This window comes from Erythrolamprus reginae, chromosome 7, assembly GCF_031021105.1.
Source record: "Erythrolamprus reginae isolate rEryReg1 chromosome 7, rEryReg1.hap1, whole genome shotgun sequence".
NCBI classification, from domain to species: Eukaryota; Metazoa; Chordata; class Lepidosauria; order Squamata; family Dipsadidae; genus Erythrolamprus; species Erythrolamprus reginae.
Window position 1 is genome coordinate 69,498,105 of NC_091956.1, and position 17,659 is coordinate 69,515,763.

The following is a 17,659-nucleotide window of genomic DNA, read 5'->3' on the forward strand; positions in this document are numbered from 1 at the left end:
GCTTTATTATTCTGTGTACAGTAGTCCCTCGCTATATCGCGCTTCACCTACTGCGGCTTCACTTCATCGCGGGTTTTCAAGAAATATGAATGAGAAAAATCATTCGCGGATCTTCGCTGGTTCGCGGGTTTCTGAGGAAGTCGATCGGCAGATTTAAACAGCCCGCCGAACTCGATCGGCAGGTTTTTTTTAAAAAAAAAATCTAAAATTGTAAATACATGTACAGTACTGTATTTAAATACTGTATCTAAAATAAATACTGTGTGGGAAGGGTTTATAAACACTTAAAACAATGAAAACTTACCAAACAATTACAATATAAATACTTAAATAAGTACTATCAGTCGATAAATTCCCCATCGCGGATTTCACCTATCGCGGCCGGGTCAGGAACGTAACACCAGCGATAGGTGAGGTCTTACTGTATTCTTTTGTACTGATGCTGAAGTGAGAGTTGCATCAGCACCTTCCCACACCCTGGTCTTCATCTACTAAAGCTCTCTAGTTCTTATGTTAACAGTTTCATTCTGTCATGGGAGTGAGTGAAACCATGTGTAACAGGTATGCATATCAAATAGCCATGCTCAGGAAGGGGCAACCTATGCGATATGGGGTAAACCAACTTTGAATCATACTCAAACTTCAAATTGAGTTTTTCAGAGCCAAATATGAGCTAGTTTAGAGAAATACTTGTATAGGATATAATTTAAACATAATTTTAAGTTTTGGAATAGAATAGAATTCTTTATTGGCCAAATGTGACTGGACACACAAGTAATTTGTCTTGGTGCATATGCTCTCAGCGTACATAAAAGAAAACATAGATTTGTCAAGAATCATGTGGTACAACACTTAATGATTGTCAAAGGGGTCAAATAAGCAATGAAGAAACAATTAATATTAATAAAAAATTATTTATTTATTTATTCATTTGTCCAATACACAAATACATAGGAAGAAAAATAGACATGTAGTAATATATATAAGGGTAAAGTGAACTTAGAGGAGAGGATATATGAAAGAAAGAAAATATATATGATAAGTGAGAGAAGGGAAAGACAATTGGACAGGGGACGGAAGGCACACCAGTGCACTTATGTACGCCCTTTACTAGCCTCTTAGGAACCTGGAGAGGTCAATCGTGGAGAGTCTAAGGGAGAAATGTTGGGGGTTGGGAGTTGACACAATTGAGTCCGGTAATGAGTTCCACGCTTCGATAACTCGATTGTTGAAATAATATTTTTTACAGTCAAGTTTGGAACGGTTCGTATTAAGTTTGAATCTGTTGCATGCTCTTGTGTTGTTGCGGTTGAAGCTGAAGTAGTCATTGACCGGTAGGACGTTGCAGCATATGATCTTGTGGGCAATACCCAAATCGTGTTTTAGGCGCCGTAGTTCTAGGCTTTCTAGGCCCAGGATTGTTAGTCTATTCTTAGGATACAAGCAACAAGTTACAATCATACAGTCCTAAGTGGGGGGAAATGGGTGATAGGAATGATGAGAAAAAACTAGTAGAAATAGAAGTGCAGACTTAGTAAAAAGTTTGACAGCGTTGAGGGAATTATTTGTTTAGTAGAGTGATGGTGTTCAGGAAAAAAACTGTTATATTTATATTTTAATACAACATGTTATATTAAATATATTAAATATGTTATATTTTAATACCTGTGTGATATCATTTATGATTACATTTTTATTATTTGATCACCAATATTGCAACAATGCCTTTTTTAAAAAAACATAATAGATACACAGTGATACCTTGTCTTACAAACTTAATTGGTTCCTGGATGAGGTTCTTAAGGTGAAAAGTTTGTAAGATGAAACAATGTTTCCCATAGGAATCAATGGAAAAGCGATTAATGCGTGCAAGCCCAAAACTCACCCCCTTTGCCAGCCGAAGCGCCTGTTTTTGTGCTGCTGGGATTCCCCTGAGGCTCCCCTCCATGGGAAACCCCACCTCTGGACTTCTGTGTTTTTGCGATGCTGCAGGGGAATCCCATCAGGGGAATCCCAGCATCGCAAAAACGAGCGCTTAGCTGGCAACGGAAGTCTGGAGGTGGGGTTTCCCAGTGAAGGGAGCATCAGTAAAATCGCAGCATCGCAAAAACACCGAAGTCCTCGAAACCCCACCTCCGGACCTCTGTGTTTTTGCAATGCTGCGATTTCACTGAGGCTCCCCTCGCTGGGAAACTCCACCTCTGGACTTCCATGCTTTTATGATGCTGCAGGGGAATCCCAGCAGCACAGAAATGGGTGCTTCGCTGGCAACAGAAGTCTGGAGGAGGGGCATCCCAGCAGCGGTGGTGGGTTTGTAAGGTGAAAATAGTTTGTAAGAAGAGGCAAAAAAATCTTAAACCCCGGGTTTGTATCTCGAAAAGTTTGCATGATGAAGCGTTTGTAAGACGAGGTATCACTGTAATAGGTTTAACCAATAACTATCTTGGTTAAATTGGCATATTAGATTGCAGTGTGCTTTGCAGGATACAAAAAAAGCTTATATGTTTCTGGTTTGTGGCTTACAGATCTTTTCTGTTACCAACAACACAGAATGTGTGAAACTGCTGCAGGAAATCAGATGTGCTCACTGTTCACCGAATGCTCAGAGTCTGTACCACTCAACTGTGAAGGAAACATTGGAAAGAGAACTAGACCTTCCTTTCTTGTGCAAGGCTTATTGCAAAGAATTCTATTACACTTGCAGAGGTCACATCCCAGGTAAAATATTGCAAAGAATAATAAATTGAGGTGATATATACCTACCATGACCACATGTTCTTTATTAATAATAGAGAACAGTCTTTTTCTTCAAAACGTTCTACTTTAAATGTATTTATTTTTCTAAAACTCATTTTTCTCCTTTAGTTTGATATTTAACTTTCACTGTAGGTAAAACCACTTAATGCAGTCTTTCACATTCATGTGAAAAAGATGGTAACTAAATTATTTTAAAATGTATTGTTTGATTTTAGATATTTTTAATTAGAATATGTGAATTTGTCATTTTTCTTAATTTTGTTGTTTACCAAGCTGTTATTTTATTTTATTTTATTTTATTTTATATTATATCTATCTATCTATCTATCTATCTATCTATCTATCTATCTATCTATCTAACTATCTATCTATATCTATCTATCTATCTATCTATCTATCTATCTATCTCTATCTATCTCTGTCTGTCTGTCTGTCTGTCTGTCTGTCTGTCTCTATCTATCTATCTATCTATCTATCTATCTATCTATTTATCTCTATCTATCTATCTATCTATCTATCTATCCATTTATCTATCTATCTTTGATTTATAGGCCGCCCTTCTTCTTGCGGACTCAGGGAGGCTTACAATTGTAAAACATGATAAAAATATAAAATTAAATTGAGTTATCAACATAAACTTTTTTTTAATTCTTAGGATTTTGCCTCTTTAAGATTTGCTGCTGTTTCAACTATTCCTTTATATTTTCCAAGAAAAAATGGTCACTATACGTTTACTTAATTTTTTTATACATCGCAAAACTATTGATGTAATTCATGTTCTCTGTCGGGAAAGTACTAATTGTGATTATAAAATGTTACCGAGATCTGTGTTTCTTAACCAAGGATGCATATACTTTTGGTTGATCCAAAAGCAGTTTAGTGGAACATAAAACTAGTCTAGTTTACTTGAGAGAGAGTCTATTTCTCATGGTTTCTGCCTAACTGATATTGGATGGGCCAAGAGAATTGACATGGTCCGTTTAAATAGTGTCGCTTCTGAGGACCCATGAAATGTGTTGTTTCTGTCAAGGCAACTGTCCTTAGAAGGTGGACCCTCCTGAGAGCCATGTAGCTTTTTCATGGCAATTTAGAACAGTGGTTCTCAATGTGGGGGTCGGTATCCCTTTGGGGGTTGAACAACCATTTCCCAGGGATCGCCTAAAACCACGGGAAAAGACAAATTTCCCATAGTGTTAGGAATTAAAGCTTCTCTTCTGGCGCCTTGGAACATATTTTTACAATCTGACCAATTAGGCGTTTACACTGGAGGTGTCCCTCTGACCTTCCTGCCAATCAGCTTAAAGCTCTGTTGGGAGAATTGGTGCTAGACTTATGATTGGGGTTCACCACAACATGAAGAACTGTATTAAGGGGTCGTAGCATTAGAAGGGTTGAGAACCACTATTCTAGAGGATCTTAAAAGACTTGATTGTTCTCTCAGATCTTGTGGGTAGGATGGATAGAGCTATTTCTGGATGGATTTTGTAGCTGTTTTCCCATTTGAAGTTCCCTGCTTACATTCTTATAGGGCAGTGTTTCTACTGGAATAATTAACATCTTGGTCATAAGATTTGTTATGTTATCAGTCTGAAGATATTTCCTCTGGATGACTCCAGATGGCTTCCTTCAATTATTATTATTTTTTAAACTTAAGCATTTTGGAGAGTTTCTAACTGACATAATTTTATTATATAAACTATTTTTAATCTGAGTATTGCATTTATATTTTAAGATTGGTTTTCACTTGGCCTTTATACTCATTTTCAGATTTGTTTAGAAATGATGTATTACCACTGGTTTTTTTATATACTGAAATTAAATTACAGTGATACCTCGTCTTACAAACTTAATTGGTTCTGGGATGAGGTTCTTAAGGTGAAAAGTTTGTAAGACAAAACAATGTTTCCCATAGGAATCAATGGAAAAGCGATTAATGCGTGCAAGCCCAAAACTCACCCCTTTTGCCAGCCGAAGCACCCGATTTTGCGCTGCTGGGATTCCCCTGAGGCTCACCTTCATGGGAAACCCCACCTCTGGACTTCCGCGTTTTTACGATGCTGCAGGGGAATCCCAGCAGGGGAATCCCAGCAGCACAAAAACGGGTGCTTCGCTGGCAACACAAGTCCGGAGGTGGGGTTTCCCAGCGAGGGGAGCCTCAGCGAAATGGCAGCATCACAAAAACATGGAAGTCCTCGAAATCCCACCTCTGGACTTCCGTGTTTTTGTGATGCTGCGATTTTGCTGAGGCTCCCCTCGCAGGAAAACCCCACCTCCGGACTTCCGTTGCCAGCGAAGCGCCCGTTTTTGCGCTGCTGGGTTTCCCCTGCTGAGATTCCCCTGCAGCATCGCAAAAACACGGAAGTCCAGAGGTGGGGTTTCCCATGGAGGGGAGCCTCAGGGGAATCCCAGCAGTGTAAGAAGAGGCAAAAAAATCTTAAACCCCGGGTTTGTATCTTGAAAAGTTTGCATGACGAGGCGTTTGTAAGACGAGGTATCACTGTATTGCTTAAGAGAAAGTTTAGCCCCTAGATAATGTTTTCAAAAAAGAAACAGAAGAACTGTGATAGCAGCAGAAGAAGAGAAGTGAACATGAAACAGGAGGGGGGAAAGATTGTTTAGTTCAAACATCGATCAGAGGAACTATAAGCAAAGTCTATCCCAAAAGTTTAAATTAAAATGTTACAACAACCTGGATGCAAATATGAATAATACTAAATGGCTTGTAAATGCATTTCAGAAGTTTATCCTTATAAAAGAGATGGTTTGTTGGTGATGCAAGAAAGCTAAATCAAACTTCCAACTGATTTATAGTTCTTGGAGAAATTCCATGGTATTGTTAAACACATCAGATAAACAGAGGCTTTTGATAAATACAAAAGACCACAGCATTGCAAATGAGATTCTTAATGCACTATAAAACAGAAAGGAGAATTTATTCCATCCAAATCTATGCTGATCACGCAGGACCATAATCCAGAGGAATTTAGAGCAGTTAATTTTTCCAACCTCAGGCTTTCTGTTATTATTATTATTATTATTATTATTATTATATTATTATTATTATTATTATTATTATTATTATTATTATTAATTAGATTTGTATGCCGCCCCTCTCCGTAGAATCGGGGCGGCTCACAACAGAATAAAACAGTTCATAACAAATCTAATAATTTACAATTTAAAATATTTTTAAAACCCCATTATTAAGCAGACATACTTACAAACATACCATACATAAATTGTATAGGCCCGGGGGAGATATCTCAGTTCCCCCATGCCTGACGGCAAAGGTGGGTTTTGAGGAGTTTACGAAAGGCAAGGAGGATGGGGGCAGTTCTAATCTCTGGGGGGAATTGGTTCCAGAGAGTCGGGGTCGCCACAGAGAAGGCTCTTCCCCTGGGGACCGCCAACCGACATTGTTTAGTTGACGGGACCCGGAGAAGGCCCACTCTGTGGGACCTAATCGGTCGCTGGGATTCATGCAGCAGAAGGTGGTCTCGGAGATATTCTGGTCCAATGCCATGAAGGGCTTTATAGGTTATAACCAACACTTTGAATATTGACCGGAAATTGATCGGCAACCAATGCAGACTGCGGAGTGTTGGTGTAACATGGGCATACCTTGGGAAGCCCATGACTGCTCTCGCAGCTGCATTCTGCACAATCTGAAGTTGTTGGCTGAGAATTCTAGGAATTATTGTTTAGGACAGTGATAGCAAACCTATGCCACGGGTGCCAGAGGTGGCATACGGAATCATATCTGCTGAAATTCAAACTGTTGCCCTAGCTCAACTCCAATGTGCATGTGTGTGCCAGCCAGCTGATTTTTGGCTCTCACAGAGGCCCTTGGAGGGCCCTTTTGGCTTCTAGAGAACCTCCAGGGGGATGTGGGAGGATGTTTTTACCCTCCCCGACTCCAGGGAAGCCTTTGGAGTCTTGGGGGGGTGAAACATGAGCCTACTGGGCCCACCAGAAGTTGGAAAACAGCCTATTTCCGGCCTCCAGAGGGCCTCCAGGGGGTGGGGGAATCTGTTTTCGGCCTCCCCAGGCATTGAATTAGGGATGAGGGCACTCACACATGCACAACATAGTTCCTTCTAAGCTGAGCAGTGAGCAATCGCTCACTTAAAAATCATCATCAACTCAGAGTTTTCCAAACCTGCCCAGAAGCCGAGAGGGAAAGAGTGAGAGGGAAGGAGAGAGAGAGGAAGAGAGGAAGAGAGAGAAACAGATAGAAAAAAGAGAGGAAGGAAAAGAGAAAGAAAAAGAATGGGAGTAAGGAAGAGAGAAAGGAAATCAAAATCTAGTTTGAAACTGGCATTTTGATATTGATAGAGTTGCCCTATTATGAGCTCACTGCTATAAACACACAGTACAGTATTTTATTTTTAAATTCTCTGAGGCAAAACAGGGTGGGTTTTTTGTTTGTTTGTTTGTTTGTTTATTTGTTTATTTGTTTATTCGTTTATTTATTATTTCTGTGCCGCCCAGTCCCGAAGGGACTGCCGCTCAGACACTATACTTTTCCGCCCACCCCCCAAAAAAATTAGAGGGAACACTGATGCACAATAGTGCATGCCCATGCTTTTTTGGTACCTGAGGAAAAAAAGGTTCACCACCACTGGTTTAGGATATTGAAAGTTAAAAGCTGAAACAACAAAAATTAATAATTTGCTAATAATGTTTGGAAGCAATCGAGGAATCCATAATTAAGACTATAGTGGTTGTATGAGTCCCAGTATATCCTGTGATACACATTAGCCTATTTCCCAAAGCTCTGCAATTGAAACAATACTATTATTGAGCTTGATTTTCAATAAACAGGAAATCCTCCTCAATTTTATGCACATAATTCTACTTTTGATTTAATATTGCATCTGAACATAGTCCAAACAGCATGAGTATTGATTGTTCTATTGTTTTATCACTTTTTAAAATAAACGGTAACCATTCATGAAATAAATGCATTTAAAAAAACAGTTTAAAAGTGGAGCAGCCTATTATGAAATAAATTAAGAAACACTTTTAAGAAACAGTCTATATACTATTATTTCTTTGAAGTTCCATGGATGCATAACTTTGATCTGGGGGTAGTCTTTTCTGATTAACATAAGGAAACATTTTGAAAAAGATGCCTTTAGTGTGGTTTAGCATGTATCTAAACTCATTAAAATATGAAAATATTATTATTGTCTTTCTAAACTACAGAGACATTTCTTAGGCTTTCTTAAACCAGCTGTTCCTTTCTCTTTATTGCATTCTCCAGAGCAAAGCAGAATACATCACTGTTGCCAAGACTGCCTGTTGAGCAGCGATAACAGATTAGATTAAATATTTGGCTCATGCTGCAGGTCTCCAAGAGAGGTTATTATTAATAATAATAACAATCCCCTACATAAGTATAATATTAGTTAGTATAATATTAATTAACATTGACACCCACACACCCACAGTATGTATGTATGTATGCATGTATGCATGTATGTATGTATGTATGTGTTTATATGTATGTATCTGTGTGTGTGTATGTGTATGCTAATATATATATATACAGTATATACAGTACATACTTCAGATCGTGCAGAATGCAGCTGCGAGAGCAATCATGGGCTTCCCTAAGTATGCCCATGTTACACCAACACTCCGCAGTCTGCATTGGTTGCCGATCGGTTTCCGGTCAAAATTCAAAGTGTTGGTTATGACCTATAAAGCCCTTCATGGCATCGGACCAGAATAACTCTGGGACCGCCTTCTGCCGCACGAATTCCAGCGACCAGTTAGGTCCCACAGAGTTGGCCTTCTCCGGGTCCCGTCAACTAAACAATGTTGTTTGGCGGGGCCCAGGGGAAGAGCCTTCTCTGTGGCGGCCCTGGCCCTCTGGAACCAACTCCCCCCAGAGAACAGAATTGCCCCCACCCTCCTCACCTTTCGTAAGCTCCTTAAAACCCACCTCTGCCGTCAGGCATGGGGGAACTGAGATATTCTTTCCCCCTAGGCCTCTACAATTTATGCATGGTATGTCTGTATGTATGTCTGGTTTTATAATAAGGGTTTTTTAGTTGTTTTAGTATTGGATTGTTACATGCTGTTTTTATCACTGTTGTTAGCTGCCCCGAGTCCACGGAGAGGGGCGGCATACGAATCCAATAAATAAATAAATAAATATCTCCGGGACCGCCTTCTGCCGCACAAATCCCAGCGACCAGTTAGGTCCCACAGAGTTGGCCTTCTCCAGGTCCTGTCGAATAAACAATGTTGTTTGGCAGGACCCAGGGGAAGAGCCTTCTTTGTGGCGGCCCCAACCCTCTGGAACCAACTTCCCCCAGAGATCAGAGTTGCCCCCACCCTCCTCGCCTTTCGTAAGCTCCTTAAAACCCACATCTGTCGTCAGGCATGGGGGAATTGAGATATTCCCTTCCCCCTAAGACTATAAAATTTATGCATGGTATGTCTGTGTGTATGTTTGGTTTCTTAAATAAGGGTCTTTTAAATTAATTGAAATATTAGATTTGTTACATATTGTTCCATTATTGTTGTTAGCTGCCCCGAGTCTACGGAGAGGGGCGGCATACAAATGTAATAAATAAATAAAATAAATAAATAAACACACACACACAGATCTGCTAAATTGCAATATACATTTTTCCCTACGAAAGTCATTATTCTTAGGGAAAATTAGCTTTTGCAGAATAAAAAACAAGAAAATGCTGAAACAACGGAGAGAGAGGCATCTGAGCTGCACAGGAGCTGGAGTCGAAAGAGCCTCACTCCCCAGATCAACATATGTGGTGACAAATGACAAATTTATTTTCCTACAGAGTTTGTGTATATGTAAAACTGCTGAAGTGCATCAAGATGTCAAGTGGTTTTTGTGACCACCCAGATTGCCTTGAAAAGGAACCAGATGAAAATAACGCTTTAAGCACTGGACAGAGCACTGAGCGCTATCAACCAGAATTGGGTTTTCCATATCAATAAGAACACAATAAGAATTCTATCTGCTCTAAGGGTAGATAAGAAAATTATCTACCATAAATTAAACTCCCCCAAATTAGCATACCCATGACCAATCAAATTAAGTATTCTCTTTGGTAGAGTGATATGTTTATTAAAGTACTATTCTGAGATTTGATTACTATTTCTAGAACTAAAGATGGCTGGACTAAAAAATATAATCACTTTAAAAATATTTATTGATTTTATTATCTATTTATTTATTTATTAATTAGATTTGTATGCCGCCCCTCTCCGCGGACTTCTGTGTTTTTGTGATGCTGCAGTGGAATCCCAGCATCGCAAAAACGAGCACTTAGCTGCCAACAGAAGTCGGGAGGTGGGGTTTCCCAGTGAAGGGAGCATCAGTGAAATCGCAGCATTGCAAAAACACCGAAGTCCTCGAAACCCTACCTCTGGACCTCTGTGTTTTTGCGATGCTGCGATTTCACTGAGGCTCCCCTCGCTGGGAAACCCCACCTCCGGACTTTCGTGTTTTTATGATGCTGCAGGGGAATCCCGGCAGCGCAAAAATGGGTGCTTCGCTGGCAATAGAAGTCCAGAGGCGGGGCATCCCAGCAGCAGCGGTGGGTTTGTAAGGTGAAAATAGTTTGTAAGAAGAGGCAAAAAAATCTTAAACCCCAGGTTTGTATCTCGAAAAGTTTGTATGATGAGGCGTTTGTAAGATGAGGTATCACTGTATAGCTTAATTTTCAAGGTCATTTTGTTCTTATTTTTGATTTTGATAACCCAAATACATTGTAATGTAAGAAAATTGTAAATTCAGCAAAGTGGAAATATAGATGGCTTCATTCCATCTAGTAAGTTGTTTTTCAGGACCACACAGACTGCACCTTTATGAATGTATTATTTATTTATTGATGTTGTCTGGAAAATGTGTACAAATAATGAGAACTGTAGAATGTTTGACTGCTTCTCCTAAATCTGAGAGTTTGGCATGATTTCTAAGCAGTTTTATTATGGATCTATGATGTGATCTTATTATTAAATTAATAAATTGAATAAAAAACAATTGTAACAAATAAAAATCTAAATATTTGGCAAGCTTTTATTTTTAAGAACATAAGAAGAGCCATGCTGAATCAGGCCAAAGCCCATCGAGTCCAGCATTCTGTGTCACACAGTGGTCCACCAATTGTACATGGGGATCTTGAGCAGAAAGAGAAGGCAAAACCCTCCCTTTCCCTTGACCCCCAACAAATGGTACTCAAGGGAACCCTGCCTGCCTCAACCAACATAGAGGTGGCACATGGACATCCGTTTCAATAACCACTGATACACGTGGCATCCATGAATCTGTCTAATCCTGCCTTGAAGCTATCAAGGCTGACAGCTGTCACAACTTCTTCTGGAAGTGAATTCCATAAACCAACGACCCTCTGGGTGAACAAATATTTCCCTTTATTTGTCCATGCTTTCTTACCTATGAGCTTTAGGGAGTGCCCCCACGTCCTAGTATTGTGTGATAGAAAAAAAAATAGAGAAGAGAATTTTTTTCTATCCACCTTTTCTATCCCATGCATGATTTTATACACTTTGATCAAGTCACCCCTTAAACGCCGTCTTTCAAGGCTGAAGAGACCAAGGTGTTGCAACCTAGTTTCATAATGGAGGTGCTCCATTTCCTTGATCATACTTATTACCCTTTTTTGCACCTTTCCCAGTTCCATTATTTATTTATTTATTATTTATTGATTAGATTTGTATGCCGCTCCTTTCCGAGGACTCGGAGCGGCTCACAACAAAAACAATACAAATCCAATACTAAAAAGATTTAAAACCCTTAATATAAAAACAATCATACATCTCATACAGACCATGCGTAAAGTGGAAGCAGTCCAGGAGAATAAATTTCCCCATGACTGACGACAAAGATGAGTTTTGAGGAGTTTGCGAAAGGCAAGGAGGGTGGGGGCAGTCCTAATCTCCGGGGGGAATTGATTCCAGAGGGTCAGGGCCGCCACAGAGAAGGCTCTTCCCCTGGGTCCCGCCAGACGACATTGTTTCGTCGATGGGATCCAGAGAAGGCCAACTCTGTGGGACCTAACCGGTCGCTGGTATTCATGCGGCAGAAGGCGGTCCCGGAAATATTCTGGTCCGATGCCATGAAGGGCTTTATAGGTCATAACCAATATCCTTCTTGAGGTGAGGTGACCAGAACTGTACACAGAGTTCACTGTCTCACCATCAATTTGTACAGAGACAATACAACAGTTACTGACTTTTTTTTAATTCCCTTCCTGATCATGCCAAGCATGGAATTTGCTTTTTTTTTTACTGCTGCTGTGCACTGGGTTGACATCTTCATTGAGCTGTCCACCAAAATCCCAAGATACCTTTCTTGGGTTGTCTCAGAAAGCTTGGTCCCCATCATTTGGTAGGTATAACTGGGGTTCTTTGCCCCGATATGCATAATTTTGCACTTGTTTAGGTTAAAATGCATTTGCCACTTAGTTGCCCACTCACTCAATTTCGAGAGATCCTTCTGGAGCTCCCGACAATCAGTTTCACTTTTCACTACCCGGAACAATTTAGTGTTGTCAGCAAACTTTACTACCTCACTATTTACTTCTACATCCAGATCATTAATGAATAAATTAAAAAGTAAAGGTCCCAACACTGAACCTTGGGATACACCACTTCTCACTTCTTTCCATCCAGAGAATTGTCCACTTATTGCCACCCTTTGCTTCCAATATTTAGCCAGTTACCAATTCAGGACAAGACCTGTCCTCTAATTTTGTGGCTGAAGAGCTTTTTTGGTGCCTTCAAGACGACTAGACACAAGAACAGTTTTTTTCCCAAACACCCTCACTCTGCTAAACAAATATTTTCCTCACCACTGTCAAACTATTCACTAAGGTTGCATTACTATTACTATTAGTCTGCTCATCATTCTTTTCACCCACCTCCTCCTACTTATGACTGCAGGACTATTACTTGTATCTTACAATTTATATTGATATTGATTGTTTCCTGACTTTTTATTTGTACCCTATGGCAATAACTAAATATTGTACCTTATGATTCTTGACGAATGTATCTTGTCTTTTTATGTACACTGAGAGCGTATGCACCAAAGACAAATTATTTGTGTTGTCCAATCACACTTGGCCAATAAAGAATTCTGCTCTGTTCTGTTCTGCTCTGCTCTGCTCTGCTCTGTTCTGCTCTATTCTATTCTATTCTATTCTAATTTATTTATTTATTTATTCATTTGTCCAATACACAATACATATGGAAGAGAATAGACATGAAATAATATATATAAAGATAATATGTAAAAATAGAGGAGAAGATATATGAAAGGAAGAAAATATATATGAGATATGAGATAAAGGAAAGACAATTGGACAGGGGATGAAAGGCACACTGGTGCACTTATGTACACCCCTTACTGACCTCTTAGAAACCTGGAGAGGTCAATCGTGGAGAGTCTAAGGGAGAAATGTTGGGGTTTAGGGGTTGACACTGTTGAGTCCGGTAATGAGTTCCACGCTTTGACAACTCGATTGTTAAAGTCATATTTTTAAGTCAAATTCTATTCTATTCTATTCTATTTATTTATTTATTTATTTGTCCAATATACAATGAGGGTTTTAATGGGTATATATCTATATACACATAGTAAAATACATGATGACGGTTATAGAGGAGATACTCATAGTAAAATATATCTAAAAAATAATAGAACATAAGATATACGAATAGAATATATCAATGAAAGAATAGAAGAAGAGATATAGAAATAGAAGAAAGGTATAGGAGATATAGGAGAGCAATAGGACAGGGGACGGAAGGCACTCTAGTCTAGTGCACTTGTACTCGCCCCTTACTGACCTCTTAGGAATCTGGATAGGTCAATCGTAGATAATCTAAGGGTAAAGTGTTGGGGGTTTGGGGATGACACTATGGAGTCCGGTAATGAGTTCCACGCTTCAACAACTCGATTACTGAAGTCATATTTTTTACAGTCAAGTTAATATTAAGTTTAAATCTGTTGTGTGCTCTTGTGTTGTTGTGGTTGAAGCTGAAGTAGTCGCCGACAGGCAGGACGTTGCAGCATATGATCTTGTGGGCAATACTTAGATCTATTCTATTATTATTCTTATTCTATTCTATTAAAATTCTATTCTATATGAACCAGAATGGTATTTAGTGAAATGTTTCAATGCATTGAAAAAGTCCAAATAGAAAATTATACACATTTCTTCTTTCCCTTTCAAAGGTTTGCTCCAAATTACTGCTGATGACTTTTGTTTCTACTACGCAAGAAAAGATGATGGTTTCTGCTTTCCAGATTTTCCTAGAAAACAAGTCCGAGGACCATCTTCGAACTATTTGGATCAAATAGAAGAATATGGCAAAGAAGATTTAAGCAGGTTTCTAAAGATAAATATTTTTTAATTCACAAAGCTGACATTACAGCTTGATAATGTGTTGAGTCAGTTTCTGCTTATGCTCCCTAGCTATGTTAACCAGATGTTGATTGCTCCAGCTTTGGCTAAGAAACTGTTCTTTAAAGTACTGAAATTATTGCATAATGCATACTTTGCTAATGATTCATAAAATTGTTAGATCAAATATGTTGCAGATGTCTTATCTGAAATCTTATCAAAATTACATATTAATATCACTCTTGCTTTCCCAATTATTCTTTCTATTCAATACAGTGATACCTTGTCTTACAGACTTAATTGGTTCCGGGACGAGGTTCTTAAGGTGAAAAGTTTGTAAGACGAAACAATGTTTCCCATAGGAATCAATGGAAAAGCGATTAATACGTGCAAGCCTAAAATTCATCTCTTTTGCCAGCTGAAGCGCCCTTTTTTGCGCTGCTGGGATTCCTCTGAGGCTCCCCTCCATGGGAAACCCCCCTCTGGACCTCTGTGTTTTTGCAATGTTGCGATTTCACTGAGGCTCCCCTCGCTGGGAAACCCCACCTCCAGACTTCTGTTGCCAGCAAAGCGCTCGTTTTTGCGATGCTGGGATTCTCCTGCTGGGATTCCGCTGCAGCATTGCAAAAACACAGAAATCCGGAGGTGGGGTTTCCCGTGGAGAAGAGCCTTAGGGGAATCCCAGCAGTGCAAAACCGGGTGCTTCTCTGGCAATGGAAGTCCGGAGGCGGGGTATCCCAGAGGTGGCGGTGGGTTTGTAAGGGGAAAATAGTTTGTAAGAAGAGGCAAAAAAATCTTAAAACCCAGGTTTGTATCTTGAAAAGTTTGTATGACGAGGCGTTTGTAAGATGAGGTATCATTGTATTTTCATATTTTTAAATTCCATATTTAATTTCCATAATTCAAAATACAGCCAGTTCAAGACACTGTGGAATTGTTTCCATAGCATGCTTTAATGCTTTTAAAGTGATTTTGTAGCAAAGATAAAATAATGGACGTTTTGCAGAGTTAACTTGCTCCCATGAGTTGTTAGAACATGAGAATCTAGCTACATGTCCCTTCAATGTTTTTTTCTATATCAACCCATGCCCTACCCTCCTAACTTTACTTGTTCATAAGATTACCCTAAAATCCCCAACACACTCACAACATTTTTCTCAGCTGCCATCTATTTATTTATTATTTATTAATCAAATTTGTATGCCACTCCTCTCCGCAGACTCGGGGCGGCTAACAACAGTAATAAAACAATATAAACAAATCTAATATTTAAGTTAATTTTAAAAAGAAACCCCAATTTAAGAGACCAATCATACATACAGACATACCATGCATAAGCCTAGGGGAAGGGAATATCTCAATTCCCCCATGCCTGACGACAGAGGTGGGTTTTAAGGAGCTTACGAAAGGCAAGGAGGGTGGGGGCAACTCTGATCTCTGGGGGGAGTTGGTTCCAGAGGGTCGGGGCTGCCACAGAGAAGGCTCTTCCCCGGGTCCTGCCAAACGGCATTGTTTAGTTGACAGGACCCGGAGAAGGCCAACTCTGTGGGACCTAACTGGTCGCTGGGATTCGTGCAGCAGAAGGCGGTCCCGGAGGTATTCTGGTCCGATGCCATGAAGGGTTTTATAGGTCATAACCAACACTTTGAATTTTGACCGGAAACTGATCGGCAACCAATGCAGACTGTGGAGTGTTGGTGTGACATGGGCATATTTAGGAAAGCCCATGATAGCTCTCGCAGCTGCATTCTGCACAATCTGGAGTTTCCGAACACTTTTTAAAGGTAGCCCCATGTAGAGAGCGTTACAGTAGTCGAGCCTCGAGGTGATGAGGGCATGAGTGACTGTGAGCAGTGACTCTCGGTCCAAATAGGGTCGCAACTGGTGCACTAGGCGGCCCTGGGCAAACGCCCCCCTCGCCACAGCTGAAAGATGTTTCTCTAATATGAGCTGTGGATCGAGGAGGACGCCCAAGTTGTGGACCTCTGAGGGGGTCAGTAATCCACCCCCCAAGGTAATGGACGGACAGATGGAATAGTCCTTGGGAGGCAAAACCCACAGCCACTCCGTCTTATCTGGGTTGAGTTTGAGTCTGTTGACACCCATCCAGACCCCAACAGCCTCCAGACACCGGCATTGCTGTACATGTAAGAAAATATTTTCTTACATTAATCAATTTACTCTTAAGTATTTATATTATTAGTATTTTTCTAATATTTATTAGAAATATTTAGTAATATGGAGAATTTAATACACTGCTATTTATATTACTATTAGAAAACCTGTGTGAATTTTAATTTGGATCTTATACTACCTATAAGTTGTATAAAGTGGTGGCCAGTGATCAAAAGAAAGATCCTATAACAACCCTAGGAGATAGGTTGGGTTGAAACCATTGGGCAAAGTCACCCCATGAACATCTGGGATAATTGTTTCCAACACCTTAACCACTTCCTATGTAATAAACAAAGTTTCGGTGTAAATAAATGTCAAGAAAGAAAGCTAGTGTGATATAGTGAGTAAAGTGATGGATTAGAGTCATGGACAATGACTTGGATCAGTCATGATATGTAGACCGTCTAATTTATCAGGATTATTCTTTATGATGGAAGGATTTCTCTGTTTTTACCGACCAAAGCCCTTAAAGAAAATTAGGAATGCACAGAAGCAAGTAAATAAATTAGAAGTTTCGCCACAATCTGTTTTTTTAATATTTCTGTAAAGTTTTTTTTTAATTTTGTAACATTTTTCTGATCATTGCAGATCTTTTCATGTTACCTTAACCTGGAATTTAAAATAAACTATGTGATATCAAGCTTTGAAATACATTAATTTCAATTCTGAAATCAGTTAGATTACTTATGCAAGCTAATAGACAAATGGTGTGAGAGCAGCCCAATTCTAAACAATGTCATTTAGCGGGACCCAAGGGAAGAGCCTTCTCTGTGGCGGCCCCGACCCTCTGGAACCAACTCCCCCCAGAGATTAGAACTGCCCCTACTCTCCTTGCCTTTTGTAAGCTCCTTAAGACCCACCTGTGTCGTCAGGCATGGGGGAACTGAGACATCTCCCCCGGGCATATACAATTTATGAATGGTATGTGTGTATGTATGTGTGTTTAGAAAATGGGGTTTTTAAAATGTTTTTTAGCAGAAATTTAGATTTGTTGTAAATTGTTTTTTCACTTTGTTGTGAGCCGCCCCGAATCTGCGGAGAGGGGCGGCATACAAATCTAAATAAATGTAAACATAAACATAAACATAATGCTTATTTCTTTTGGAGGTTAGCAAACATTCATGAACAATATGCAATGAGACATACAGAGAATAGGGAATTAACATTCTACACTATTCATAGAAACATAGAAACATAGAAGACTGACAGCAGAAAAAGACCTCATGGTCCATCTAGTCTGCCCTTATACTATTTCCTGTATTTTTATCTTAGGATGGATATATGTTTATCCCAGGCATGTTTAAATTCAGTTACTG

General features: G+C 39.5%; 1 protein-coding gene across 1 annotated transcript in view; it reads left to right on the forward strand.

Annotated features, from left to right (window-relative positions):
- HHIP (hedgehog interacting protein) overlaps nucleotides 1-17,659 on the forward strand; it is a 111,462-nt gene that overhangs the window by 16,549 nt on the left and 77,254 nt on the right. Inside the window, exons 2-3 of the mRNA XM_070756647.1 lie at nucleotides 2,526-2,718; nucleotides 14,000-14,153. Of these exons, the coding sequence (XP_070612748.1) occupies nucleotides 2,526-2,718; nucleotides 14,000-14,153 (347 nt within the window). The remainder of the gene's footprint in view (nucleotides 1-2,525; nucleotides 2,719-13,999; nucleotides 14,154-17,659) is intronic.